Genomic DNA, 27,726 nt, shown 5'->3' with positions numbered 1-27,726 from the left:
GAACTGACCTAAAGGTGTTCGATTGGCCCATTGCCTAAAAATGATCGTGATGCAGGCTTTCTCTCTTTAATTTTGTTTTACTATTTTCAATTTCATTTTTCGGAAAACCGCGAATTGCACACCAAATTTACTTTATTATATCCATTCCCCTCCTATACGTCCCCTTTGAAAAAAACTGTACGATACATTTTTCATCAAGTTTTAATTAAAAAAACGCATGCTTTCTACCTCGAAATAATGCAGTTTTTTGTTTTAGAAAATTTTCGCTTTAGGTTTCTTTTTCAGTACGAGAGAGTATGGCACAAAATGCAAAGTGGCAGCTCAAGATCCGGTAGAAAGAAGAACGATGGCCAAAAAAACCGTAGGCTATTCTTACAAAAACCAGAAATAGCTCGACGACGAATATGGTCAGCCAACGAAGAAAATAGAACGCGCTAAATTTCATACTAGGACAATCTTTTTTTCTGGTTGGAATGTTGATAATTGCGTTGTTACCACAATGGATCAATGCCAATCAAATTCTTTTGAAGTAATGTATCCCACTCCCCACAATTATTATAATTGTCACCCACATGATCTAACTTCTGCATAGTGCATACAATGCACTACATGACAGCCATCAGGAAACTCCTCAAATGGTTAGATATGATGGACTTAATAAACAAAGATTTAAAATGTGCTCAGAATGTGCTCAACTTTCAGATGAAACAGGTGTTTTTTTTTTCTTCAATAGGTTTCTCACCGGGACGGTAAATCTACTATTTCCTCGGATAGTTTAGTTTAGTTCTTACTGCGTCAACAGTCTACGGGCGGGGAGGGAATTCCGAGACTTTCAATATCTGATTGCATACGATTACAGTCGGATAGACGTAATCACATTTTGGCAAGAAATAATAACACATTAAGCAAACACTTACCTATTGCTGAAATTTTTCTTGTCACAATTCTTTTGTTTTTCAAAATCCTTTCGTTTCCCATCTACTCGTAAACTTCGTGTCATTTTTGTACAGACTAATAAACAAAATGAGAAGAATGATAAAGCAGACGACACTTGTTACCCAAAAGACAATTACACACTTGATAAATCGATGTAAACCGATCTTAAAAATCGATACTATGCTCGTCCCTCAAGGCTCAAACTTAATCATGTAAATTCCAAAACCGCTTCAATAACAATAATCTTTCTATTTAAGACATTATTTCCTAAATAAAATTTTAATAAAATACAAAAAAGCTATTGCTATAATACAGACAACACGGTTACCTGAAAAATTATTGAATCAATTATCATTCACGTGTATTGCCGCGGAGTCAACATTTACCCAACATTAAAGAAATAAATTGCCACTCGTCATCACACAACCGGGAATCAAGATAACCCAAAGGCACTTTCTCCATATGAAGATTCAATACCCTATTAGATAGAAAGTGCACACAACATCAAACGTTGATACAATTTTAAAAGAGGGGAAACATGCTAGTAATAAACAAGTCAAAAACATTGACCGATTCAACACAAATTTTTTAGAAAACGCGCTGATGATGTAAAAAGGTGAGCTGTTATTTAAAAAATCAACAAAATCTTGATGCAAAGTTGCATGGGTGGACTCGAGCGCGTGCGCCATTCACAACGTCACGAGGTGAATGAAGCACTATATACTGGATCGTTCGTTTTTATTTATTTTTTTTTTTTTTACAATTCTAGTTGCCGGAAAAAGTGGCGACAAAAGACCGAAGCAATGGACGGGGGACTGTCAACTTTGCCTAGCGTAGCCATGGACTGGGCGTCAAGGCGGTCGTAGGCTAGACGGTATTCTCGATCAAATGCGACTGTAAACGGCGAAATAAAAGAAACGTTAAGACATTAGACGTGCATACACTTTCAATGAAAGTTTTACTTTGATCAATGTTTTCTCGCCCGATGGCGACAAACGAAAGGAAGAGCAGTTCGCGATAGATGCCGTGATGTCGAGCAATTCCCGTTACTGTTTTGCGCTTTATCAATTCCGAAGAAAGCTGCTTGAGGGGTCGGAGCATATCGTTATACTGAATGCCACGCAATAACTCATCAAGGAAACTAAAAAAAAAAGAAAGAAAATAAATAAATAAAAAGAAAGGCAAAAATAAAATACTAAGCATTATAATTATTTTTTTTTTAATGTTATAACCAGCATACCTTCGCGGAAACGATTGATTGTCGGTAACTAGGGCGCTAACCAACGGCGAATGCTGTTCGTAAGTCTGTTGCCACAGGGCGTAGCAGGGAGGGCCAAGCTATACAGGAAACGAGAAAAAAAAGTTAAATAGTTCAACAGTATGAGTGATAACGTCAGTGACTATCGATTCAACTTACCTCGTCATGCAATTTGGTATTATCCCACTTCGTCTTAACGGAAATGTTTTTCTCGTCTGCAGAAGACCATGAAGGGTTGATACGGCATGTGACGTTGGCGGCCTCGCTATCATTATTATTATTGGTCTCATTAAGTCCCAGGTTGGCACGCAATATAAGTGCAGCCATATGGGACATTAAACCGACGCGCTCAAAGTACCACAGCTGATGCAGAATTAAAAAAAAATACCAAAAATAAATACGTGAGAATTTTGTTTGGAGCCCTAATTCTGATAAGTAATATGCAATTACCATATTCCAATAAATGATCGAGTGCTGATCGACAAAGCTGGCTTGAGTCAAGCAGACGTCCCCTTCCTGTTCAAGAATACCTTCCAACTCCCTTCGTAGAACCAAAGGACTCAGGTACGGGACGCTGATAGGTCCAAACATTGCCGGAGCAACGAGAGGAGTCGGGGCGTTCTTTTCAGTCTTTGTCTGTTTGGAAACAGCTTCATCCTCTTTAGCCGGTTTGTCACCTCCATCACTGCCATTCCGAGAATGTGATGACGAAATGACACTTTCTTGGCTTACACATGGTGTTAAGTTGGAAATCATTTGTTGAACCACTGATGGAGGATGGGAGCGGTAGTCGTGTAGATGGGTAGTAAGGAAAGGTACCAACAGCTTTTTGCAATGTTGACACCTGAAAGAAGACGAGAAATTTAAGTATAAAATGATGTCGAAAGTTCTATTGAAAATTATCACCTAGAGTTAAGATTCGAATCTTCTGGGGTCCATCCAGCCATGATCTCTTCGTCGTAAAGGATAGAAGAGCAATTGTGACATTTTGAGCAGCTCGTCATGATCACCTCAATGGCAATAGGCAATTCTTCACCGAGACGCTGCCGTCTACCACCGTTTGGAAAACGCATCGAGGCACACAATCTGTCTAACTGAGCGCTAGTTTCTGTCCATGATGGCAATCCCTCTAAAGAATGTTGAAGAAAACCACCAATCAATCATTTCATTCAAGAATGTGAAAAGAATCGAGCAAATTTCTTACTTATGTTAGAACTGGCTTGCCCATCGGTAGTAGACCATTCAGAAGGAGTAGCTGAGCCAGTGGCCGGATACTGTTGTGAAACTAGATCAGCCGACGATGCCCGGCGTAGCCACTGAGCCGTCCAAGAACTCCAGGTCTCTAATGAACCGTCTGCGGGTCCATCGACCGTCAGCAGAGCCCCACTGCCACTAGCTGATCCGCCACGTGCATCCATGGACTCAGTCAATCTACATCAAATTGTGCTGAATTCCTTTGGAAAGTCAATTTCAAGAATTTTAATGTAACTTACAATCCAGAACCAGAAAGTTTCGATGGGGTAACAGTCACTCCAGCTCCAATGGCGCCTTTGATCTCATCAATCTTCTTTGCTACACTTGAGGCAGCCGACTTGAGGTTGTTCAGGCCAACTAGAAATTCCGCTTTCCTTGCGTTCAGGTTCTGTGGACTTTTGAAAACAAAGAACAATTAATTTCGCCAACTCAAACTAATAACAACGTTTTCACAATGTAACAGAAGTGAAAAAGAAAAGAAAGAAAGTAGCACAATGGCTGGGATTTTCAACAACTACCAAACCTGAGAGAATTCAGGGCCGTGCCCAAAACTTGAGCGCCCAAGTTGACTCGGAATTCCGGTTTTCGCAGACTCCAACGTGCTCCTGCGTAGCGACTGGACAGATAACAATACGGCGCGCCAAGGAAATAAAACATTTAGAAAATAAAAAAAATAAAACAACACATGAAAATATAGCGGACATACGTGCAAACCCAAAAAGGTTACGAAACTAACATTAAATTTGAAATCGTCAAATGACTAAAGGGGGTTCGAGCATGCAGCAAAACAAAACAAAAAATATTATAATACATCGACATGCTCGTTCTACCTAAATGACAACCTGGAGGCTGATGATTTGTCGTTCGAGTGATCCGATTCTTCTTCCGATTCGGACTCTTCACTGCTGTCGTCGTCACTGTCGTCATCACTATCTTCTGTGCTGCTACCGCTGCTACTAGTGCTATGGCTACTGGTGAAGAGTCGAACACTTGGATCTGGCAACACAAATGGCTTCAAAGGAGACACTTCTGCGGAGACGGGTGTCGATTTCGCGACTTCTGTTATGACATCCAGTGCGCCGAGAGGATCTCCATGAGTGAGTGTGTGCCGCTCGGGACTACAAGTTGGTCCGGGTTTGTCATCGGAATGAGAATTGTTTGAGGCAACTTCTACATCTCCATTGATTAAATGAGGGGCACTGTCCTTTTCGTCAACGTGATTAAGGCCACTACCATTGCAAGTAGCTAGTTGACTACTTTCAACGGGGATGGCCGATTCCTGAGATTTGACTTCAATTTTCTCATCTTGCACTTGTTCCTTTCGTTTCGGTGTTGTTGACTGTGGCGTCTCTTGCTGGCCTCCCATATCCAGTTTTTTACGAATGCTACTGCGCGCCCATTGCAATCGATCAGCCAAGGCAGTTTTAGCAGGACTAAAATGTCCTTCCAATGGCGAAACAAACATCCCGCCCAAGCGAAGGCTAGCCGATCTAAATTTCACGTGCGGGATTCAGATAACACCGACGAGTAACAAATAAAGCCAAATGAATACTAATTAATTGGGGAAACCAAACAGGGAACCAAATCCAATACACGCAACAAAAAAAAAAAAAAGTCTTGAATAAGGACGGATTAAAAACACACCAATGAGATGCTGTTACGACAGAAAATCAATTGACATGTCCACTTACCAGATTTAGTTGACGAAATAAGACTTCTCAATTTTTAAGATGGCAACAAATTGCACTTGGAATTACCTGAATAAAGACGCTGTCGATGCACTTTGAGAACTCGACTTAGTCTGACTAGAAGCGTCTGGTGTTGAGTTACCAGACGCCATAGGTGTCCCGGCACTTTTCTCCCGAGGAAGAGTTGCTCCTTTGGGTTGCGGTGGTGACGGATGGGAAATGTTGTGTCCGGCATCGTCCAACGCTGCTTTGAGTTCGGTGGCTTCGATGGGACTAAGGGCTCCGCCACCACTACCGAGGCTGCTCATCAGAACGCCCGCCGCACTGTCAACTACACAATTAAAACTGAATTATTCAACGCCCAACAACTTTTAAGAATAAAGAAATTTCATCTAGCCGTTAAGAAATCGCCTATAGGGGCCCAGCAGTGCGTGTGAAGTGAGTGTTTGTGGATAGCGGACGAGAGAAGCGAGAACAATCAAATGACATACCACTTTTATGAGGAACGGCGTTGGCAGATTTTCTGACGATGCTCCCCACTCGGGTCCGGAACTCATTCGACTGGGAAAAATCCAGTCGAACGGTCACCGGTATGACTGCTGTGACCGTTTTGGCCGTTTTGTTATTGGTCGCACGGGAACCACAAATATCAACCGACTCCTCAGCTGCATTTGATACAAGGACCCGAACAAAAAATAAAAAAGCCAACAGGACACCGTAGAGTTAGCTCCCACGAACGATATACCAAAGCGACCACATTGAAGCTCTCTAAGACTTGTAAATATCAAGCTGCCACCATATTTTTTTTGTGTGTGATTCGCATATGAAATGGAAAAGGGTCTCCACCGGGGTGATTAAGTCTTCCGGGACAGAATATTTGTAAACATATTTTTTTCCAAATGAAAAAGAATTTTCGACTCACAACTTTAGAACGTGAGTGTTAAGCTTAGTGCTCTCGGGATTTTATAAGATGAACTACCCTTTATATATCTCAAGCTCAAAATAGGAAGGCTAAGAGACTTACCCTTGACAGCAGTTGGAAGGTCTTTCTGGCTTGAACACTTGGGCTTTTGATTTTGATTAGCCTGACCATCTTCTTTCATGGAACTGTAACCAACGTCGGATTGACTACCTATATATCAAATGGAAAAACAAAAATTAGTTTGCATCATAAGATGAATACAAATTCAATTTTGTATGTACTGGTAACTGTGCTGTTGCGATAAACGATGGGAGCTCCTCCGACTCCGGCTGAATGGTGGCCTTCTTGGGCTGAATCAACGGATGTCCTAGACAGGCCGTCACCATCCGAATTGGAAGCTAGATCGCCTTCGTCCGTCGAAGAATACTGTGAAATTCTACTCTGGGCCGCTTTTCTTCCTGCTTGACGGAATAGTCCGGCTGCGGTGACAACATTTCGTAACTTATTCCAAAGTAGCCTGCTGTGGTTCGCCATGTCTGAAGACCAATGTGCCTCAAGGACGGCTTTGTTGTAGAAGCCGTAGGTAATGGCATTCGGTTGCACACCATGTCGTTTCATTTCAAAGAGAACTTTTACTGCCAAAACAGGTTGACCCAAAACGCCACAAAGTTGCATCATCACTCGATAGCAAACTTCGTCAGCCGGAAGGACACGGAGCTTCTGCATGGCCACTAGTATGGCGTAAGCGGATCTTAAGGTTGTCACTTTGGAATTCGATGTAAGGATATGACTTGGGAGGTGAATGAACCAAATACTAGATCAACAAAAATTCAAAATTATTCCAACTGTTCAGTTAAACTAATTTACAAAATTCGGTTACCTGAAGCAAGTATTAAGCAGACATTTCGCCCACAACATTGGTGTCTCAGCATACTTTTTGGCAAACTTTTGGGAATTTTTTATTTCATGTTTTGTTCGTCGAGCTAAGGGGCTGCTAGGAGGAGGTAAAGAGGAACCGCACATATTCCCGCTGCTTGATCGCGGCTTCGTGCTACTACCGACTACCGACGGATCAAATAGTGATTCATCCAAAGGCCGTTGCATCAAAGCTGGATTCAAGGTGCCGAATTGCTGATATGTGTATGTTACATTGGGTGGAAGACCCACCGGTTCTGGGGGTGTGACAAAAACCGTTCGTTCACTGTGATGTGAATCATCAAGCTCAAGTAGTTTAATGTCCCCATCATCCAAATCAGTCTGTAAATAAAATCAAACGGTAATTTTCCAGTCTAAGAATATTGAATGAAACAAGAATATACTTTATCGGAGCATTCGTCGAAAAAGGCTAGGCTGGAATCCATGTCCGAGACAAAAGAACGCTCTTCAATGAAGCGGATAAACATTTGCGTTTTCATCATAAGGGCGTAGAATTTCACGTAGGCTTTGTCTCGAGAGCGTAAAAATCCCTGTAGGTCAAACAGAGAGTTGGGATCTGTTGCACCCACAGTTGGCGCTTTGGTGATGGGTAACAAATAGGAACGATAGCCACGTAGAATAGATGCCATGAATTTAAGAAAGGCCTCTTGGATTTCCAATTCCAGTAACAGCTGATAAAGAATAAAACCGCACGCATCAGTAAGATTGAGGATTGTGCATTCCGCGAAATGATATACCTCTTTCTTTTTAATTTTGAAATCCCGATCTAACGAAGAATCGACATCGTCTCCACGCTTGCCCCTTTCACTCCAAAAAGTTGAATAAATCTTTTCGTAGAGGTACTGGAGCGTAGCTCGTAGTGTTCGAGCGGCTTTCTTTGGCAGCAACTTCACCGTAAGTAAAGTTTTCTTCTCTTCCGATCTGGCAATTAGCAGATCCACGAAATCATTAGAAATTGCGTAAATTTAAATTAAAGCAGACGTCGCCTTACATTGAAATGGTGTTCGTATCAAGATCGACACAGCTGACCTCGGCTGGTGGGTCGTACATATCAAAGAAACGAGAATCTACGCCGATGAGATAAGGAAGTGGCGCACTTAAGACATCACTAAGTCCAAGAGGGCATAATGGGATGTAAGGGCACTGCCACTTGAACGGAAATATACTCTACGAGATGAAAATATCAATTGGTTAAGTCGATCGAAATCATCACTTTATCAAGATGAGAGAGCCCACCGTAGCGAGAGCTTCCGCCGTTGCTGTCAAAACATCCGGCCGTAACGAATGAATCAAGATCTTCTGTTCCGTCAAGGCCAAAAGTAATAGCTGAAGACAGCCATCCGGTCCCAAATTAAGCAACATACTCTTGAAGCTTGCTCCACTAGAAAAAACAATTTACGATTTAAATTAAGCATTTCCTCAGTTGCGTAGTTTTCGAAAATCAATGGTACCGTCGAGGAAGCGGGAGGTCTTCTAACTGAGCCAGAGCAATCCGGTCGGTAGCTGACAGTTGAATGAGGATTCGCGGACGTTGTGGTGATGGAAACGGAACGTCGTACATGAAATGCGTTATGTACCTAAGAACAATCGATTTTTTAAATATTGGAACGCTTCCAAGTCAGGTTGTAATGCCAACCTTTCAAGCGGAACTGGGTAAGGCCCAGAATGAGCCACCTTGTGCAGATATCGAAGAAATTTTTCAAATGTATCGAAAAAAGGGTAATGTGACAAAATGCAGATGGATTTAATAGTATTGACGGTATAGTCTTTTTCAGTAGATCCATCGTCTACATCATCCATATCAAGCCAGGCTTTTTGTTCCTTAGTCATTTTCTCCTCTGGATACCGTTCATAAAATGTGACTGCTGAACCGTATATCTATTTAAAAAAACAAAACAAGAAAAGCCGTAAACATTTGCTGGCAGTAGAAAATATTTTAAATTCAATACTTTTTCTGCTGCATCTGATACAGTCAAGACAAAGGTGGAAAACACTGGTTTGGGAGTAGCAGCATTGATCGGCCACCATTCTAGGGTCGCGCCCATTGGTAAACAAAACAACGGAACGGAATCCGGCATTGGGTTGTGAGGAATATCCTCTTCAGGGAAACGTGCTTGGATGCCTGGGATCACAAACATATTCCGAAATAAGATAAAAAAAGGATCTACAATAATCACCAAAAATGGTTTACCAGGTCTATAAGCTATATGGCGTGGTTTGTTCATCGACTTCTTGTAGCAAAGGTAGACATCCGCACCCAACTAAAACAAATAAATGAAGATTACACTAGGCCATTTTAAACTTGATCTGCCAAAACCAACCATTCCCTTGTTGAGGTTTTTTTTTATCATGCAGTAAGCATGTGGAGGCGTTTCGCCTTTGCTGGTAATGACGACGCAAATATCAGAGACTACAAGATCATTGCATGGGGCTGTATCTGGTGCTCTTCTATAAGTTACATAGGTGTGCTGATTGGCTGAGTTATTTACATTAGCAGCCCTTCCGTACGGTGTAGACAAGACAACTTCTGCATCAGACATCAGTTGTTCCTTCCCTTGGTATAATACCCTATAAATGATACATATCATCATCACTCTTTAACAATATTAGTTCTAGGAAGCTTACCCAATATCAAATAAAGGTGGGCGTTCACGACCCCTACGATAACACAGAAAAACTTCAGGGCTTCTTATGCTTCCATAATTAAGATCAGCTGTCAAACCTATAAATAAGCAATACATAATGTAAAAGTGCTGGCGGTCTGATAACAAGTAATTGCAATTGTTATTACCAGTTGGAGTATATTCAATGCAAGTAAAACCAGGTGGAATGCCTTCACCCAGAGAAGGTATAATGACAGTAATGTCTGTGATTGGTGCCTGATCATAGGTAGATTTGAGCTGATTCCCGTCAAATGAGAAATCTTCTAATGGCATAGATTTGTCTGTAAACCCAGCCACCACAAAGTAGTCAGCTATCTGTTTGTCTTCCATTTCTCAACAGGAAGGCCTTTGAAATGGATAAAAGTATGAGGCAATATTTAACAAACCCCACTAGAAAGTAAAAAATAACAAAGTTACTTACCAAACCTTTAAAGTGAAGTGAAAACCTTAACATTCACACCAGGTGCACACATCAAAAACACACCTTGAGGGGGAAAGGAAAGAGAACTGTGTGTAGCAGACAACAGAATAAGGGGAGAGAATGACGAGTTTATAAAACGGATGCAGCTGCTCGATGGATTAAAATGGACACTGAAATTTAGGTTTTACACGGAAAAAGAAACGAGAGTGGAACTGTCAGAATTCTCGACACTTTGAATCACTGGCTTCACTTTTCTGTTGACCATAACATCACCATAAAAAGAAGACGTGGCTTGCCGTCGAAAAACGTCTCTCAGCTGAACGACGACAATATGCGTTGCTGAGTTGCAAGATTTGACCCACAAAGTTTTAAAACTGATCTTGTTACTTCCTAGGAATATTCTTTATCTAACGTTATCTACTAAAGCCGCGTCACTTGAACATAGAAAAACGAATGGCACATTGCAAGTGATGACCGGTGTGCAGAAATCGATCCAGATACCCTACTTCCACGTACACTGACAGAGCTGGAGAGTGTCCAGTAATCTGGGAGAAGGACGAGTGAAAGTTTGGGGGTATTTATTAGCACAACCTTGCCTCAAGGTTTCGGCAACCGAAAACTTTCTTTTTTCTTCTATAACTGAATGTTTCAGTTCTCTGGCCACCTGAAACCAAGCAGCACCAGCCCAAAGGCCACGACGTCGTGACGTCACACGAAACGCTGAGTCAGTTGTACTCCGCACGCGCACTGCCCTTCAACCGAATGAATTCAAGTCCTAAAAGGAATGCCGTCTCGCGGTTTTTCGGGACACGACTACACAGTTTCTCATACTTTCCTGGGTTTTTTAAAAAGAAGTTTCTGTGCATGTCGCCCACGTTATTAAAGAACTGGATTTTAAGGAATGTCAAGACGTTTTATTATTAACAGAAATTTCATGTTCAATTTCACCTTTATGATATTTAACATAAAAAAAAATACTAAATGACGCGAACACTATTTTATATATAACTCCGAACTACTTTATAATAATAACATAAGATCATCCATCAGTATACAGCATAGCTCAGACTGTTGTCAAACAACAACGGTGTCAAGACAGCGGACACAATTCCATTCTTGTTCGTCCATTTTAAATGTTTACATAGAGCACGTCAATTGATCAATTCCTATAGAAGATAAAATTATCTTTTTTTTTTAACCCACACCTGCTCGAAAAACCAAGCATGATGAAATAAGACTACGAAGATAAACATGGTGTTGTTATGTTGGCATACGATCGATTGTGCGTCATGTGAGACTGGACAAGCGTGCCTGTCGCCAGAGAAGACATCAGAGAGAGTTCGCCGGCCAAAACGGCGGCACAGATGATACGTGCTAGTCGGCAGGCGTTGGCTCCTGGCTCCTCCGCATTCGATCCTGTAAGCAAGGTTGAGATATTATAATGAGGAAAAACAAAAATGGAGAAGAAGAAGAACTCATTTGTAAAAAGAAAAAGAAAAAGAGATAAGAGAGAAAGAAAGAAAGAGGGGAAAAAGAAGTAATCGATCAATACCTCGCAAACCAAGCATATCAAGACAGGCGCCCTGAGCCGGCAACCAGGTCCCGCCTCCAATAGTTCCGACTTCCAGCGAAGGCATAGTGCATGAGATATATAAATCTTGCATTTCCGGACCCCATGGTTCCATTAATGTCATGCAATTACTACTAGACACCACTTGAGCAGGATCCTGTCCAGTGGCAATGAAAATGGCAGATACGATATTGGCCGCGTGAGCGTTGAATCCGCCAATAGAGCCGGCGATGGAGGATCCAATCAGATTCTTCGTGATATTTAAGTCCACTAGCGAAGCAACGTTGGTTTTGAGCTTATCGCGTACGATAGCCGCGGGAATAATGGCCTCGCTGACTACTGATTTTCCACGACCGTCAAGCCAATTAACCGCTGCGGGCTTTTTATCCGTGCAAAAGTTACCACTTAAGCTCACCACTGCCAAGTCGGCAAAATGACTTTGTATCACTTTTATGGCTGCTTCAGTTCCTTTAGATACCATATTCATCCCCATAGCGTCTCCCGTCTTGGCTACAAAGCGGATGAATACATGACGACCAGCGATTTGGCATCGAATTTTTTGCAAACGGCCGAATCGGCTAGTTGCGTTGAAACTCTTCTTCAGTAAATCAATGTTGGACGGCTCTTGGAGCCATGCCATCACGTCTCCTGCTCTACGAATATCGGGTAATCGGAAAACTGGTCCACGGCTCATGCCATCCGCGATTAGCTGCGTTCTAACACCACCATTGGGAGCAAGGGCACTGCATCCACGGTTTGTTGATGCTACCAGGCAGCCTTCGGTCGTGGCCATTGGAATAAAATAGGATTCTCCGTCCACTATTAGCGGGCCAGCGAAACCGACGGGTAGAGGTACATAGCCGATGACGTTCTCGCAGCATACGCCAAACACTTTTGAGTAATCGTAATTCTTGTAGGGTAGACGCACTACGGCATCTTCCAGGCGAGTTCCACCCATGGTAGAGAGTACTCGTCTGCGAATGCGGACGCCGCGCTCTGCGTCACCCAACACCTTCTCCAGCTGCCTTAATTCAATCTTGCGGGCATTGATAAGATTCAATACTTCTTGATCGGATACTGCACTGCCAGAAATCTTCAAAGCTTCGTGACTCTCTTCCAGAGTACGAGTGACGGGTTTGACGTACAAAGTATCTTGTTCGTCTTCTTCCATTTCATCGCACGGTTCTGTCTGAACCTCTTTGTCTTCGACATCGAATGACGATTCTTCGTTATCAGATATCACAAATGATACACAGCGGTTTCGGCGACTTTCGACTGCAAAGAAACAACGCAAAATTTTCGCAAAGGGTTAGGTTATCTTCTGAACTAATTGGCAAATACGATTAAGCGATTGCAAGAGTTTCGGCATCACCTTTTTCCATAGCGGCAGCTGGGGATGGCTCTTCTAGAATATAAGCTGGGAGAGATTTCTCTAAAGACTGAGGAGTTTGATTACGATCGTCGAAGAAGGTAAACTTGATTGTTAAAGCTGCAATGAGAATTAACAGGACAAGCTGATCAGCCCGTTGGTCGGAAAGCCACCTAACATAGTGACATAAAATATTTAAAATGAATTTGATTCACGCAACAAACAGTGAATGAGTTTGAAGCTATATTACCGGAGCACTGAATCTTCCGCAGCCACGTCGACAATAGACGCTGAGCCGAAGGTTGCCCCTGGCTTTTCAGGGCTCAAAACTTTTCCATCTTGTAAAAATACCCATTGACTGCAACGGAAAAAAACAAACAAACAACAAAACAGTGAAAACAACATAGACAAATTGTCAAAAAGTGGCTTAACCTTGCCATCTGATAATTTTGTATGACAATAGAACAGAAAATGACACAAATATTCAGGATTACATCTATTTACCTGTGAGCGTGAACTACCATCAAACCAGCAGCCATGATAAGTTTGACTCTCTGAACTAAAGGATTGGGCTGTTCCATTGCCATCATTTGTTTGAGAAGTTTAACACGGTGCTGCCATTGGAAAGCGGTAGACTGGTCGACCTTGCAAGAATCTACAACAGTGTTTTCACTGTCAATCACCTCTGGTTTATTTGACAGCTAAAAAAGGGAAACAAAAAATGTACTCTGTAGTTGTTATCAATATGTCTATCATGACTATTCATCTTACTAACCTCTAACACCAGGGCCAAACAGGCTGGATAGAATGTCATGAACACTACATAGTTGACGACGGCTGACATGCATCCATAGCCGCACAACACTTCTAGCCTGCGAACCCCTATTATAAATAGAATCGAAAAAGACTGTCAAGATCAGTAAAAATAACAGCAATAAATAACATTTTGGCAACTCACCTGACAACGTTCCGACACCTATGACAAGAGTTTCAACCAAGGTGTCAAGAGTAATGGCAGGGCCGAGGACAGCCATGCCTTGAGAGATGCACAATGCCACTTCGGCTGCATTTTTAACCGAGCAACTCAGAGACCAGTAAGCAAGAGTGCAGGCCTTGACCACGTCAATCAAAAGGAGGAAAAAGAACAGTGCGTCCCTAATAAGTGAATTTAAAAATGAATTTTCGTTAGACAAAATAGACGAATATGGACTACTTACTTCAGATCAGAAAGGTCGCTTTGCATAACATTGACGACACTGCAGGTGAAAACAAAGCTGGAGAAGACGGTAAACAATCCTGCCAAGCTTAAGACAAATCTAGAATGGGATCGATGTAAAGAACGCAATCTGTGGTAGCTGTACAACACAGCAACAGCTCGAACTGTCGTCATTAGAACTATGTCTAGGGGTTGTGGTGAACCTAGCGAGTCACGCGCGCGATTCAGGGTGTGCATCCCCTGGCTGCTGATGATGGCTACTGTAGATGTCAAGACCAGGAAAATCACTTGCCATGGGTGTTGAGCACAAAACAGACCATAAGACTTGAAAATTTCTGCCAGGAAACCCATGTTGTCCTCTGTTGTGCTTCAAACAGCCTTCCTAGAAAGATTAAGGTCAAGATCAGGCATTGAACAGTCAACTATTTAATAAAACCTGCAACTCTATGACTGTGCATTACCAATAAAGATGCTTCTTCACAGCTAAGCGGTAATGACCTTGTCCTATTTGCAGCTAAGAGATCCCTTCAACTCTAAAAAAAGAAATGATGATGCTGTTAGATATCTTACTTCCTCTTTCCAAAACAGGCACTTCAAAAAAATAATTTGAAGGCAAATTTCTAAAAAAGAAATCAAAATGTACATGAGAAATCACAGGAAGTAAGACTGTAGGCAATACCATACATTAGTTAAGGAGCATAGTAATAACAAAAAGAAAAAGTTGACAATCTGGAGGCAAAGAGAAAACACCATAAATACCTGAATGAGAATCGGTTTTTTTAAATCGGCAATTTCCAGTTGGAAAATCGACACTACTTTTGTAATAACTTTACTGAAGAACGACGAAACACACAGTGGTCCCCAGCAGTCGAAAACATTCAACTTAAGAAAGACCAGACTTTTTTCAGACCTGGGTCATGGTGTACCTGAAAAACTACTTTCCCCAAATAAAGTATTTTTACTAATTTTGAATTGTAGAACACAACTACTTGTGACACACAAAAAAACCAGACTAATGTGCTTACTAATCTCGAACTTGGTCACTTTTAACAGTGAAGTCGTCTGCTAGCGGCAAACCAGAGGTACGACTAAAAGCAAGTTCCAGTAAAAACGAACTCACAAAGTGGTAAAATGAGTTTGTGAGCCACAGGTTATATAAACACTGCCAACACTCGTGAAGACTTTGCAGCTTTTTAAAGAAGCACGTACACCTTATTTTTTTTATTTTCTGTTTTTGAATTTAACATATAGGGAGCTTCAGAAGAATTTCCTTTTCATCTTGAATGCCCTCTAGCGAGACCTCTAGACCTCTCTACCGAGAAAATCCGTACAAATTGCATTTGAAAATCTTGCTTGCACTTTGCTACAAAGGCTAGTGCAATAACAGTATCGAAGATTAGAGGGTAGGATTAAAGTAAATAATTATGCTTGTATGAAAATTCTTGTCCAAATTAAGTCGGAGATTTGTGACAATCTCTCTGTTATTGATTGCTTAATTAAAAAAAAGAAACAAAAAGTGAAATCCGTGTTCCCTTTTTTCTATTTAAAAATGCGTAGAAAAGATACTCGGTAAAATATATCTCCTAATTATATAACCGCTTAACACGCCAATATGCGCTTTCTATACAAGTGAAACACGTTAGTAAAAGGCACCGTGTATAGCAAACCAAGCTACGACTCACTTTGATCGCATTATACACGATAATGTATTATTTTTTTTTTAAATCTTATTCCTACGTAGCTCCCCGTTCTATCGTTACGCAACCTTCACGTGACTACTAAAAATGGGTCTAAACAAAAGCCAAACAATTAGAATGAAATTTTATTATTATTCTAATATTATTTTTTTTATTGACTTCAAAAACAACGAAACAATCATCTTTTTCCATAAATTGTTGAACATTTGTGTAAGCTTTCCTTCCATGTATCCATCCGAAAGTTCAAAGTTTCAAGTTTTTTTTATCTGATGAGAAAAAAAGGAATCTCCATAAAATCTGTTACAAGTCTCTGAAAGTTTTCGACCTTTTATAAATTCGTGTCACCTACGGTGAATGAACCGTATATTTTTAAAATAAGGTCAATAGAAAAAGAAAGTTTTGTATTAGACATAAATGAACGCGAAAAAAGAATTTGAACCTGATGTCGCTTTTGATTTTGGAACCACTCGAACCATACACTTTTCTAGGCTTGAGACTAAAACAGGAGCGATCAAAACCAGGTTTTTTTGTGTGAAATCATCAGTGCATGTAATGGAATGACAATTAGTGACAAGATACATTAATAAATAAAAAATAAAAAAATATGGATCAATGTATACCATATACCGAAATAACCGAATACGCAACATGAAAAAAATCCAGACTGTACATTACGGAGAGAGTATAGAAAACGAAAATACCTCAAGTTGATGAAGACTAGGCTCTATTTTATCGATTGCGGAATTCATTATCGAACCTGTGATCACCATTACTGAAAAATTTATTGGCGAAAGATGTAGCTACAGCTTTAGGCTTAGACTTGTTCAGCGAGAAATCGATACTCTTAGATTAACATTGAATAAATACAATACAAATTTAATATTGAAATGAAAATAATTGATTCACGTGGATTTGTTGAATATGTCACCAATGATTGAGCGACTCAAAGACAACAAACTGCTTGTCTTTGAAGGAGTCGACGAAGTAATGCTTAGGTTCGACAAACTATCTGCAGAACTCGCTATCCCTGGATCCAGATTTGACAACGAGGCCACTGAGCGAAGCCGTGTGTTACACGAGGGTTCGGACACATTTTCTGCGACATAAATTCAAGTAACAGTCTTAACCTTGGAAAACTTAAATTAGATTTGCAGCGACGTACCACCGTTAGAAAGAAATTCGCTCCACTCGCTCCAGTTTCTTCGGCTACGTGGTACAGTTCTTTGCCAGTTTGCGGGAGCACTTGAAACCTTGAATTGATGAATTTGTTTAAATATGAGACTTTTGAATTTATCCAAATGAGTCCAATATTTATTTGTAACCGTACCTGTAATCTATGCGTGACGGAATTGGAATCGGTTTGGGCACGACGCCGGGTGGACATTTTTAATCCTTCGAGAGGTGCAGGGCTAGACTCCTCGTTGACAACCTGTTTTTAATGTTATTCAAAATATTGGGAGAAAAATGAAACTCCTAACCTAACATACCTGCAAATTGGTTATACCCTGGAATACTGGAATTCTTGTGTTGGTCGCTTGAAATGGAACAGCACCCACGATAGAATCGCATTCGTCATTTGTCTATAATAAGTATGTTCTAATTATTCAGACGGACACTAGAAAGATTTTGTAAATTCTCTTATACCATGTCAGACTGGAAAGGCTGCTTTCTCCTTTTTTTAGTGGATGCAAACTGGCTCTTAATATGTTTGAGCCAAAGGGCAAATTTTCTACAGTTGACAAGGTATTAAGGGTCAGCAAAAACTCAATATATTGATGAGGGGGTAAAATCTCTTACGTGTCATCTTTTAATAACTCTTCCGATTCGGTTGTGTTGAACATGGGTCTTGTAAGAACTTCGTCTAGCTTAGGACGCTGCTCTGGATTAGGACTAATCATTTCCTTAATTAACGCTCGCAAAATATGTCTTTTTCCAAGCTCTTGAGCAGAGAAAAAAGGGAGAAAAAAAAAAGGATTTGTGCTAATAATCAAAATCCATCGCGTGATGTCTCGATTACTTGATAGATTGTGTTTCCCCATAAGAATATTTCCATTGCGTAAGGTCGTATTTCCAAAGGGGTGCACGCCTTTCGTTATAAAGTAGTAGAAAACACAGCCTAGAGGAAAAACATCGACGGCAGTGGTGGCATAAGAAGCGGGACTACCTCCACTCTCTTGATCTATAATTCCCGAAAGAAAGAAAATTAAGTTAACAAAAAATAATAAGAATAAGAATTAATTAAAATTTAAAATTTAAAAATAATAAACCTGCTATGCTTTTCAGTAATTCGGGGGCCATCCAGCCACCAGTGCCTACACCGGCATTGGACATAGAGAAAGAGTCTATACCCCTCACTGGTTTACAAAATCCAAAGTCAGCTATCTTAAGTTCACCCGACTGTGAGATCAGTATATTGTTGGGCTTGACGTCACGATGGACGTATTTGCGTGAATGAATGAAGGCTAAACCTTCCAACATCTGCTTTAATGCATCCATTTCTTCAGGCATGGGGCCTGTATATTTTTCCTTACAGTAGTCATCTAGTGTAGCAACGCAAAGTTCTAGAGCTAGTCTCCTAAAATTGAAAATGATTAGATATTCAATTGATATCAATAAAAATAAAATAAATAATAAACTTACAAAAATGGTGATTCTTTTTCAACATGGTAAAGCTGTAGAATCCGCGGGTGGTTAAAGTGGAGTAGGGCTTCAAGTTCCCGTTCAACCAGTTGAAGATTTGTCAATAATAGACGTTTAACAGCAACCTCTTTTCCGTCGAAATGTCCTGAAAAAACAACTGTGCCTTCACATCCACGGCCTAGGATGTCGTTTTCGTCCCACTTGATTGATCTAGAAGTGCTCCATCTTTCATTATCCATTTTGCAAGGATTCACAAGGATTCACAAAACTGCCTTTCGTGAAGCTGTCTTTCATGACTGTCCTAAAACAACTCTGACCGTTTCTCGTTACCAACAGGTACAGTACATTGGTATAATAATTATTTTAAATGATAAGAGGCGATAAGAAATTTGGGAAACACGTCACAGATCCTGGATGGTTTTATCTGCCCAGACTCGTCCTTACAACTATTTCCACGGATGATTCACAGTATTTCACTACGATTCCATCATTTCGCTTTCTACAACTGCTTTATTGGTGACTAACGAGCATAAAATTCTCTGCATTTGATCAACATGATCAACACCTTTGGGCAGAATACGTTTGCAGCTCGATAAGTTTGGAGCGATAAGATTAGAACAAAAGTTAGGTTGATTCTTTGATTAAAATGTCCAACTACGTAACAACCGGGAAACCGAACCCTTGGAGACTGAAAGAGTAATCTCTCAGTGGTATACATTTATTTCATCCTATGTAATAATTGATGCGCTAACGTGACTAAGGCTTGCTGGTAAGGAGAAGGGGTTAGCTGAGCAATTTGAGTCACCGCATCGTTACAGTATTGGCGTGCCAAGTCTTTAGTTCGCTGTAATCCGTCTGAACGGAGCACTAATCGAAAGGCGGTTTCAGCGTCCCCCGGTTCTTGAAACCGCCTCAGGATCAGCGGATTCAACTCGGTAAACTGAAATCGAAACAATACCTTATTCATAGATTCATGATGGATCCTTTAGTTCGAAAAACCGGTACCTTCTGTGCTGCGAAGAGAACAGGAGCAGTGGCCAGTCCAAGGCGCAAATCAGCAGCAACCGGCTTTCCTAGCTGAGCCGATGTGGCAATGAAATCAAGAAGATCATCTACGAGTTGAAAAGCCATTCCTATCTGTCGACCATATTGAAAGGCAACCGCTTGTAAGGTTGAATCAGCTCCAGAGAGTACTGAGACCTTGTGGTAAATTTGCGTGTTAATTTCTAGTCTAATTGGGCAAAATATATGAATACATCGATACCGCTTGGCAGCTATATGCAATTAAACTTGCAGTTTTCTTGAAGGTTTTTTCTGAATAATGCGCGAATCTTTCATCTTTATTTTCACGAGCGCCAAGTTGCATGAATTCTCCTTGAACTAAGTCGGCGAGAACCTGAATTATTTATTGTAAAGTGTAATTTTAAGCTTAATTTCTATGAATTTCGATTATTAAAAAATTCACCTGAGATAACAATATGATCACTTGTTTATTCTGCAGTCGTGCCAACATTTTAGAAGCCATAGCGAGTATAAAATCACCTGCTATAATTGACTGTAAAAGACAAACGTAATAAGAGTTTGTTATAATTTTGTTACAAATAGTTTCTTACTTTTCTTTGCCCCCAAACAATATTGACCGATGGTCTACTTCTTCTGCTGTCAGCTACGTCAATCACGTCGTCATGAACTAAAGAGGCTGTATGAATCATTTCAGCAATTTGTGCTATCTTCTTCTGCTTTTGAAGCACAGACCTATTGTAAAAATTCACTTAGTATAACAGTAAAATATATGATGATTCAGGTAAATAATATACGGTGTGTTTTGATCTAGATGGAAATTTATTGCCCTAGCCATACACATGGTAATGACTGGTCGTATAGCTTTGCCCTCTCCATTGAAATAGTACTGGGCTATCAGCTTCAGTTCTGGCTGTGTTTCACTTAAACCCTAAATATATAAATATATTTTAATTTACTGACATGATAGCTTAAGTATGTTAGCATAATAAAACCTCTCTGATGTCTTCATAAAGACCTTCCAGGTCTAGTCTAACCAAAGAATCAGCGGTGGGTATGTTTTCAACAGGTACAGTGACATTTTTAGTGCTTGTGCTAGGCACCACTGTTTGAATCTGTTTACATAAAAGAATACTGTAGTTAACTGTTCACAAGCCACATGTTAAACTTTATGGATATAACAAATGTACCATACCTGTTTCTTGTGGTGGAAAAGAGGATTGGGTTTGGATAGCAACAACTGATACGGCAAATCACCGTGATGTTTACCAAGGTGAGACACGCGACGAACCGCAAGACTTGAATAAGCTAGCAAGTTTGTTAGTTTAACATTGATTACCATGATGATCCAATAAAATAACAACTTCAAATAAATCCGTCAACACACTCATTTGCCATAAGAAGCAATAAATATTGATCACGATGTTCAATCGCACACAGGAACGAACCTTGAAAGGAACCTTGAAACGATATTTCAAGGTTGAAATAAACGGCAAAGGATACTACAGGATACAGGTTTATTAAGACGGAAAGCCCTTTAGTTAAATTCACTAGCTAACAAAAACGAGTTTCATTACGTAGCCTTGCTGTGATCGATCGCTTGCTAGTTAGCACTTAGCAGACGAACTGACGAAGGCATAATCTAACCGGTTTGTGAAATTTCTGGTTTGGTATCACTGTTGCAATTTAAAGCAATAGTGGAGCTGCAGACGACTGTTTTGTTTCCGGTTTTTCGCGTAATATTCAATGTGAGTGGCTGAGTGCAGTGGAGTCAAGGTGCTACAAATACAATAAAAGGTGAATACAAATACAAATAGTATATTTAATTCAATTCATGGTTTTTTTCACTTAAATATTGATTACAAATTTTCTATCTCTTGCTGCTTGTTTTGAGTTTTTGACCCTTATTTTTGAAAATTCTTGTTAGTTTATTGTAAAAAAAGAAGCCATTTATCTATTTTAAACATTATGTTCTATCCCCCACCTAATTTTCAATATTATTTTGGATTTTTAGGTGAATATCTTTTGAATGGCTGGACAAATGCTAAAACGTTGGGCTGATGCCTTGGTTCATTTCGAGTATGTGTACTTGAATGCATTTTTAAGGCAGCCTCAGCCTCCACAATGGATTCCTCTATTGGTGCAGCCATCTCAAGAATTAATTCATAAAAATGAATCATTGGACATCAACAGTATTTTCGATGGATTCCTGTGGGGTGTTCCCACCTGCAGAAGAAGTGCTGAGAAGCGTATGATGAGAAAATATGGTTCTCCCCAATGGCATAACAAGCTCATTCTTCCAAGAAAAGATATTAAAGTTTGTGGAACGTGTGGACACTATCATGAAGAAAAATGTTTATGCCGTAATTGACTAATTCACTTAAAATTTTTCAAAAAATTAACACATTATCTCTTTTTTCAGCAAACTGTTATTCCAAAGTAAAAGCTGAAACAACTATTCTGCAAGAACAAATGATTAAAGAGTTGGGTATTAATCCAGTAGAGAAAGAAGTTGCCATTGTATATCAAGGAGAGAAAAATCAATTCAATGATGAATTCTTCAAGGTATATATTAACTATTAGATAATAATGTAGAGTAATATTAATTTCAAACTTTCCTCATCAATATCTTTTTCTTTTATAGGATAACAAAGTGATTGAAGTGGAGAAACCTCGACCGAAATGGTTTAGTAAAAATCTGCTTCAGAAATCAAATGCAAATGTTACCATTGAAACTTCAACTATAAAGCCTCATGATTTAGGCTAATTTCTATTTGTGTGAGACCTAGAATAGTGTTTAGAAAATAAAGTGATTTTGGTCAAAAAATTTGCTATTTCACCATTTATTCGATCATAAAAAATCGTTTATAAGGCGATATTACATAATAAAAATCGCCCATATAGTTTTCTAAAGAATGCACTCGAAATGAGAGCTGGATGAAAGATTGCATTGCAGTTTGCTTTTAATTCTCTTGTGGATAAGACTGGTTTATAACTTGCCATCTGGGTGCCGTTCAATGATCATTCCAACGCCCTGCAACAAATAAAAGATATCATAAAAAATTGTACCCAACATATACTGTTCCAAAATGGAAACTCGCAACATCTGGAACCCTGAGAGTTGGATTTCTTTTCTATTGGCACGGTCAAGATCGCACTGGGAAGAATCCATATGCAGTAAATACATGACGATCCCCACCGGTGGATTACGAAGTGCCGTAGTGTTCCAAAATAAATAAATTTCATTCATACCTGACCACCTGCGGCACAAGCAGCAATGCAGGCGTATTTACCGTCTTCATGAATCAATCGATTGGCCGCATGAATCGCCAGTCGAACTCCTAAAAATCAATAATGGAAAACGTCACCGACAATATTTTAATAAGATAAAAAAATTGTGGAAAAACCTGTAGCTCCGAATGGATGACCAATTGAAAGAGATCCACCCCATAAATTGAACTTGTCAATATCAGGAGCACCAACTTTACCAGGTCGACCCATGTAGGTCTTGCAAAACCAATCCGAATCCATTGCGCTTAGATTGGACAAAATTTGAGCCTGCAGAGACGTGGATTATATTAGATTATCCGATTCATGAACATGAAAATCAACACTTACAGCAAAAGCTTCATGGACTTCCCACACGTCAATATCACTCATCTTTAGTCCAGCTTTGTCCAGGACGCGAGGAGTAGCATATGCTATAAAATTATTAATTATTAATTAATTATACTATAAAATTAAGTGAGTACTACATATCCTACATACCAGGACCCAACAGCAATTGGTCTTTCGGGTCTTGACTGACGTAAATGAAATCTCTTAGGTAAGCCTTGGGTTTCAGTCCCAACTGCTTAGCCTTTTCTTCGGTCATCAGCAAACATGCCGAAGCACCATCAGTCTGACAGAAAAATTTCGCATTAGCAACAGTTAAAACACACAATAAGGTTATCAAAACGTACCAAGTAAGACGCGTTTGCTGCAGTCACTGTTCCGTGAGGCTTGATAAAAGCTGGCTTTAGTTTTGCAAGTTGTTCAGATGTAGAAACTCGGATACCATTGTCGCCAGTGATGGGTTTATCTTGGCCAGGGACTATCGATTTATAAAAATGTAAGCACGGTAAGAACTAGGAAAATCAAGACGTGCATACCTTGATAAGGTACAATATCAGAAAGTAGGCCCTTTTCAGCTGCATCGTGGGCGAGCTGATGTGAACGAAGAGCAAAAGCGTCTTGATCTTGTCGACTTATGTTGAACGAAGCAGCCAAGCGATCGGCAGAGTGACCCATTGTTTCACCGGTAGAAAATTCTGCTACAGCTGGAAGCTCAGGAATCAAAGACTTCATATCAAGCTGAGCTAGTAGTGAGAGGCGTTGACCGAATGTTTTAGCTTTATTTGCTTTGAGCATGACGCCGCGCATTTTGCGGGAATGACGAATGGGTACGTCCGACATAAACTCAACGCCACCAGCTACACAAACGTCGTAGACTCCGGAGTGCATGTAACCAATGCCTAGTTAATACAAGAATCAACCGTAAGAATCAGAAATATCCTGACAATACAAAAGGGAACACTTACAAGTTGTCATGGCTTGATTTGAACTAATACAAGCCATTGTGACTGTATGAGCTGGTGTCTTGTCAGAGAAACCAGCTCCAAGAGCAGCTTCTCTGGCAATATTTGAAGTTTTGACTTCTTGTATCACAGTGCCAAAAGCAATGTATTCAACAAGCTCTTTGGGAAGCCCAGTTTTCTGAACCAAACCCCTGTAAGTAATTGCTTATTACATTATCAAAGGAAAATTATTTGCATTGAAATACATACAGTAATGCATTCCGGGCCAGATCATGAGGCATAAGTTTCGCATAACTTGTCCCAGACAGCAAAAACGGGGTTCTCACAGCATCAACCAACACAATATTCTTTTGGTTAGGTCTGGCTAATGAAAGTTTGGTTTTCTGTTTAGCCGCGTAAAGGGCCGGCATTCCGGTGGAAACATTGCGCGTTCCTTGAGAAGGTTTAGGAAAAATAAAACAGTTAAAATACCGGTAGTGACTTATCAGTTATCACAACTGTGACGAAAATCCGACGTTAGGAAAATGAAAACAGAAATGGCGAAACACTAATGTGATTTCAAAACTGAGAAAAAATACACGCCCTAAAATAAAATGCATTTTGTTAATTTTTACCTGTTCGAAGAAATGCAACCGCATTTACACGAGAAATTTGGGCAGCCATCCTTAAACGAGAGTATCTTATGGATGCAGAACACCTACAGCTGTTTGCTTTTTCTCGTGTTTGCTAATTTGCTTTAGCAACGATGTCAGCGCTCTCCGGTGAGCAGTGGGGATAACTGGCTTTCGAGAACTATTTTGTATTTGACAAACTGGCAACTCAGAAATTGAGTGGGAAAATCAAAAGCTCCAAATTTGAGTATGCAAATAGGATCGTAGACTGACTGGACTGCAATTGGAAACGAGTTTTTGTTTTGCTGTGTGCAATAAGAGCTAATTCTGGAATCCATAATTTAAATTCTTATGGGGAAATATTTTTCTTTTTAACTTTGATACTTTAATTTCAGCCTTTAACAGTTTTTGCTATCGTTTAAAAAAATATAATGTAGTGAGGATTTACAATTATACTTAGTTTTTTATTCTTTCACTTTATTAGTATTTATTTCGTTTATATGATTATTTCCCTCCAATATTTGGGTGTTCATTTATACAAATGGAAATCGCAATAAAATTTACCCAACACGAGAAGTATTTGAATATTGTTGTGATTGGTTAGTATTTTTTTTTTTTTTCGATCCTTACTTCATCCGGTTCAATAATTCGTGGGTCAATGTAAATAAAACTTGTTGATAAGGCGATGGCGATAGTTGAGCTAATTGAGTCACGGCGTCATCGCAATATTGGCCAGCCAATTCTTTAGTTCGCTGTAATCCGTCAGAACGAAGGACTAAGTCGAAGGCGGTTTCAACATCTCCTGGCTCTTTGAATCTTCTTAGAATAAGCGCATTAAGCTCTGGAAACTAAAATCAATAGTTGTATCATTTTAGAAAGTTTCGAAAACTTGGCAAAACTGAACCAACCAGTCCTGCGTACCTTCCGTGCAGCATACAAAACTGGAGCAGTGGCCAGTCCAAGGCGTAGATCAGCTGCTGCTGGTTTCCCCAGTTGCGCAGAAGTGGAAACAAAATCCAACAAGTCGTCAACCAATTGGAATGCCATTCCCAGTTGCCGACCAAATTGAAAAGCGCTTGTTTGTGTAGCTGAGCTAGCTCCAGCGAGAACCGAAACCTTGATACCAACAATTATTCTGATCGATTAAAGAATCTTATATTTTTCTAATGATTTTAAGGAATGTCGTACTGCTTGGCAGCTATTAGCAATCAGACTAGCGGTTTTCTTAAAGGTTTTTTCCAGGTAGTGCTCGAACCTCTCCTCTGCGTTTGCGCTACCGTCGAGTTGCATTAGTTCTCCACTAACCAATTCAGAAACAATCTGCATCATTGTTTATAAGAATTAGCTTCGCGTTCTGAAGATTTGAATGAATGAATCGTCGTTATCGTTTTTACTACCTTAGTTATCAAGTTATAAACTTCGTGGTTTTCGATTGCAGCGCACATCTCAATCGAACGCCCAAACACATAATCACCCGCTACGATCGACTATAAAAAAGGAATTATTAAAAAAAAAGGGAAAATGTTTCGAAAATGTTGACTTTTGTCACCTTTCTTGGGCCCCAAACTTTGTTCACAGAGGATTTGTTTCTCCTACTGTCAGCCGCATCAATCATGTCGTCATGAACCAAAGAGGCTGTATGAATCATTTCGACAATTTGTGCCACCTTCTTCTGTTTTTCAACCACATTTCTGTAAATTTAAAAGAATTGCGGATGTATTAGCGTGATTAGTCTCACAGGTATAATAAAAAGGAAAAGTATTCAAACATACTGTGAGTTTTCATTGATATGGTAGTTGATGGCTTTGGCCATTAACATTGTAATCACTGGCCGTATTGCTTTACCCTCTCCATCGAAATAATATTGAGCAATTGGTACAAGTGTTGCCTGAGTTTCACTCAAAGACTTGACAAAATTATTGCAATTTTCGTTAGTAAAAATTGGGTGTCTAATATCTATTTTAAAAAATAACACCTCTCGGATGCCGTTGTAAAGACCCGTTAGGTCTTGCCGGATCACAACATCTTCCCGGAGTCCGAAATTTTCGGTTTTTGGTACAGCAGTGGCGATGTGCGTGATATTTGGAACTCCAGTTTGAATCTAATTGTAAATTACAACAACTGTAAAAGAAATTTTCTTTAAAAAATGATTTTCGTTATACCTGGTTTTCGTGTTTAAGCAAAGGTGTGTGCTTGGATAATAAACACTGGTGTTTGAACAAACCGCTGTAGCCTTCACGAAAATGGCGAGACGCTAGTTGCAGAGCCAATCTCTGGCTAGAAAGAAATCCACTCATGTTACCAGTTGCTGTCGCTATTTTACTCGATGAATGGAGAGGGTCTCAGCAAATAGAAACGTTTGCTCAGAAAGGAATCCAATCACGAACTGAAAATTTTAAATTGCACTGCTTCAGTACGTGAGTAAAACTGATCCAAGCGTATAGAATTTGTACCTGTTTTATGGTGCCCTCCAGCGCATACGACAGCGTGATAAGTCAACACAGCCCGATGGAAAAGAAAACTTTATGTACGTAAAAAGAAAGAGAAATCAACTTAGAGCTTTTTAGTTTAAGCTTATGTGGAAGATAACTGGTTCCACATCAGAAAGGCACTTTGATCGATTTAAGAGAGTTGAATATAAGAAATGTAAGTGTAAAATATGTACGACCAATGCTCCCACAAGTTTTATTTTATATAACTGCACAACCCTCCAAGCGCTTTTAATAAGGATTGAAAATCTCTTAATTTTCATGTTTTCCTTTTCGGTTTGTTTTTTAAATTATTCTAACCCCCATGTGAACAAGCGACCCGGGCAAAGTCAAAACCTGTCGAAATTGGGAATTCCGACTTAAAGGTGGGTGTACGTATGCATAACATTAGGCCAAAAGAGGTATGAGAAGCCAAGAGAACCGCAGCTAAACAAGACGTATAAAGTCTTATTGCAAGTG

The 27,726-nt window shown here is 39.9% G+C and overlaps 7 protein-coding genes across 17 annotated transcripts; 1 reads left to right on the top strand and 6 right to left on the bottom strand.

The window, feature by feature from the left end:
- Positions 1–1,280: 1,280 nt before the first annotated feature.
- Positions 1,281–10,837, bottom strand: LOC124195795 (DENN domain-containing protein Crag-like). 6 transcript variants are annotated; one of them, XM_046590374.1, is made up of 27 exons: positions 10,079–10,837; positions 9,786–10,003; positions 9,620–9,716; positions 9,316–9,562; positions 9,186–9,255; positions 8,944–9,116; positions 8,631–8,872; positions 8,446–8,571; positions 8,231–8,375; positions 7,986–8,161; positions 7,732–7,915; positions 7,378–7,665; positions 6,939–7,315; positions 6,340–6,872; positions 6,161–6,268; positions 5,628–5,801; positions 5,206–5,467; positions 4,279–4,938; positions 3,972–4,064; positions 3,688–3,843; positions 3,399–3,625; positions 3,101–3,323; positions 2,645–3,038; positions 2,354–2,557; positions 2,177–2,274; positions 1,899–2,077; positions 1,281–1,830 (listed from the first exon to the last, which is right to left on the bottom strand). In XM_046590374.1, the coding sequence occupies exons 2-27, from the start codon at positions 9,985–9,987 to the stop codon at positions 1,694–1,696; spliced, it is 5,775 nt and encodes a 1,924-aa protein (XP_046446330.1). In that variant the 5' UTR covers positions 9,988–10,003; positions 10,079–10,837; the 3' UTR covers positions 1,281–1,693. The 6 variants fall into 6 exon arrangements, with proteins under 6 accessions (XP_046446330.1, XP_046446331.1, XP_046446332.1 ...); XM_046590375.1 differs by having other exon boundaries at positions 4,291–4,938; XM_046590376.1 differs by lacking the exon at positions 5,628–5,801.
- Positions 10,838–10,970: 133 nt separating this feature from the next.
- On the bottom strand, positions 10,971–15,918 carry LOC124195796 (3-hydroxy-3-methylglutaryl-coenzyme A reductase-like). Of its 3 annotated transcripts, XM_046590382.1 has the most exons (11): positions 15,259–15,918; positions 14,993–15,167; positions 14,695–14,766; positions 14,235–14,615; positions 13,976–14,172; positions 13,793–13,899; positions 13,522–13,718; positions 13,268–13,375; positions 13,021–13,190; positions 11,631–12,923; positions 10,971–11,494 (listed from the first exon to the last, which is right to left on the bottom strand). In XM_046590382.1, exons 4-11 carry the CDS (start codon positions 14,582–14,584, stop codon positions 11,316–11,318), a joined length of 2,601 nt encoding a protein of 866 aa, XP_046446338.1. In that variant the 5' UTR covers positions 14,585–14,615; positions 14,695–14,766; positions 14,993–15,167; positions 15,259–15,918; the 3' UTR covers positions 10,971–11,315. The 3 variants fall into 3 exon arrangements, with proteins under 3 accessions (XP_046446338.1, XP_046446337.1, XP_046446339.1); XM_046590381.1 differs by having other exon boundaries at positions 14,993–15,529; XM_046590383.1 differs by having other exon boundaries at positions 14,695–14,770; positions 15,004–15,469.
- Positions 15,919–16,314: 396 nt separating this feature from the next.
- On the bottom strand, positions 16,315–18,920 carry LOC124195802 (serine/threonine-protein kinase/endoribonuclease ire-1-like). The gene is made up of 9 exons (XM_046590393.1): positions 18,571–18,920; positions 18,198–18,505; positions 17,948–18,109; positions 17,728–17,869; positions 17,575–17,659; positions 17,418–17,510; positions 17,258–17,359; positions 17,093–17,180; positions 16,315–17,026 (listed from the first exon to the last, which is right to left on the bottom strand). The coding sequence occupies exons 1-9, from the start codon at positions 18,807–18,809 to the stop codon at positions 16,833–16,835; spliced, it is 1,413 nt and encodes a 470-aa protein (XP_046446349.1). The 5' UTR covers positions 18,810–18,920; the 3' UTR covers positions 16,315–16,832.
- Positions 18,921–19,060: 140 nt separating this feature from the next.
- LOC124195803 (all trans-polyprenyl-diphosphate synthase PDSS1-like) lies at positions 19,061–21,216 on the bottom strand. The gene is made up of 8 exons (XM_046590394.1): positions 20,786–21,216; positions 20,586–20,705; positions 20,388–20,521; positions 20,184–20,325; positions 20,036–20,125; positions 19,835–19,966; positions 19,576–19,770; positions 19,061–19,510 (listed from the first exon to the last, which is right to left on the bottom strand). The coding sequence occupies exons 1-8, from the start codon at positions 20,930–20,932 to the stop codon at positions 19,289–19,291; spliced, it is 1,182 nt and encodes a 393-aa protein (XP_046446350.1). The 5' UTR covers positions 20,933–21,216; the 3' UTR covers positions 19,061–19,288.
- A 20-nt stretch (positions 21,217–21,236) lies between these two features.
- On the top strand, positions 21,237–22,417 carry LOC124195805 (39S ribosomal protein L32, mitochondrial-like). Of its 3 annotated transcripts, none has more exons than XM_046590398.1 (4): positions 21,237–21,387; positions 21,605–21,953; positions 22,013–22,155; positions 22,235–22,417. In XM_046590398.1, the coding sequence occupies exons 2-4, from the start codon at positions 21,620–21,622 to the stop codon at positions 22,355–22,357; spliced, it is 600 nt and encodes a 199-aa protein (XP_046446354.1). In that variant the 5' UTR covers positions 21,237–21,387; positions 21,605–21,619; the 3' UTR covers positions 22,358–22,417. The 3 variants fall into 3 exon arrangements, with proteins under 3 accessions (XP_046446354.1, XP_046446355.1, XP_046446356.1); XM_046590399.1 differs by having other exon boundaries at positions 21,263–21,366; XM_046590400.1 differs by having other exon boundaries at positions 21,283–21,338.
- Positions 22,418–24,941, bottom strand: LOC124195801 (trifunctional enzyme subunit beta, mitochondrial-like). Its single transcript, XM_046590392.1, has 10 exons — positions 24,782–24,941; positions 24,417–24,600; positions 24,171–24,358; positions 23,742–24,104; positions 23,553–23,683; positions 23,359–23,491; positions 23,209–23,291; positions 22,998–23,148; positions 22,843–22,931; positions 22,418–22,624 (listed from the first exon to the last, which is right to left on the bottom strand). Exons 1-10 carry the CDS (start codon positions 24,828–24,830, stop codon positions 22,580–22,582), a joined length of 1,416 nt encoding a protein of 471 aa, XP_046446348.1. The 5' UTR covers positions 24,831–24,941; the 3' UTR covers positions 22,418–22,579.
- A 280-nt stretch (positions 24,942–25,221) lies between these two features.
- Positions 25,222–27,644, bottom strand: LOC124195804 (all trans-polyprenyl-diphosphate synthase PDSS1-like). 2 transcript variants are annotated; one of them, XM_046590397.1, is made up of 9 exons: positions 27,232–27,644; positions 26,941–27,164; positions 26,754–26,879; positions 26,551–26,684; positions 26,328–26,469; positions 26,176–26,265; positions 25,967–26,098; positions 25,700–25,894; positions 25,222–25,626 (listed from the first exon to the last, which is right to left on the bottom strand). In XM_046590397.1, the coding sequence occupies exons 2-9, from the start codon at positions 27,073–27,075 to the stop codon at positions 25,405–25,407; spliced, it is 1,176 nt and encodes a 391-aa protein (XP_046446353.1). In that variant the 5' UTR covers positions 27,076–27,164; positions 27,232–27,644; the 3' UTR covers positions 25,222–25,404. The 2 variants fall into 2 exon arrangements, with proteins under 2 accessions (XP_046446353.1, XP_046446352.1); XM_046590396.1 differs by lacking the exon at positions 27,232–27,644 and having other exon boundaries at positions 26,941–27,207.
- Positions 27,645–27,726: the final 82 nt, after the last annotated feature.

The sequence above is a fragment of the Daphnia pulex genome, chromosome 6, assembly GCF_021134715.1.
Source record: "Daphnia pulex isolate KAP4 chromosome 6, ASM2113471v1".
NCBI classification, from domain to species: Eukaryota; Metazoa; Arthropoda; class Branchiopoda; order Diplostraca; family Daphniidae; genus Daphnia; species Daphnia pulex.
This window is presented reverse-complemented; position numbering and strand designations above follow the sequence as displayed.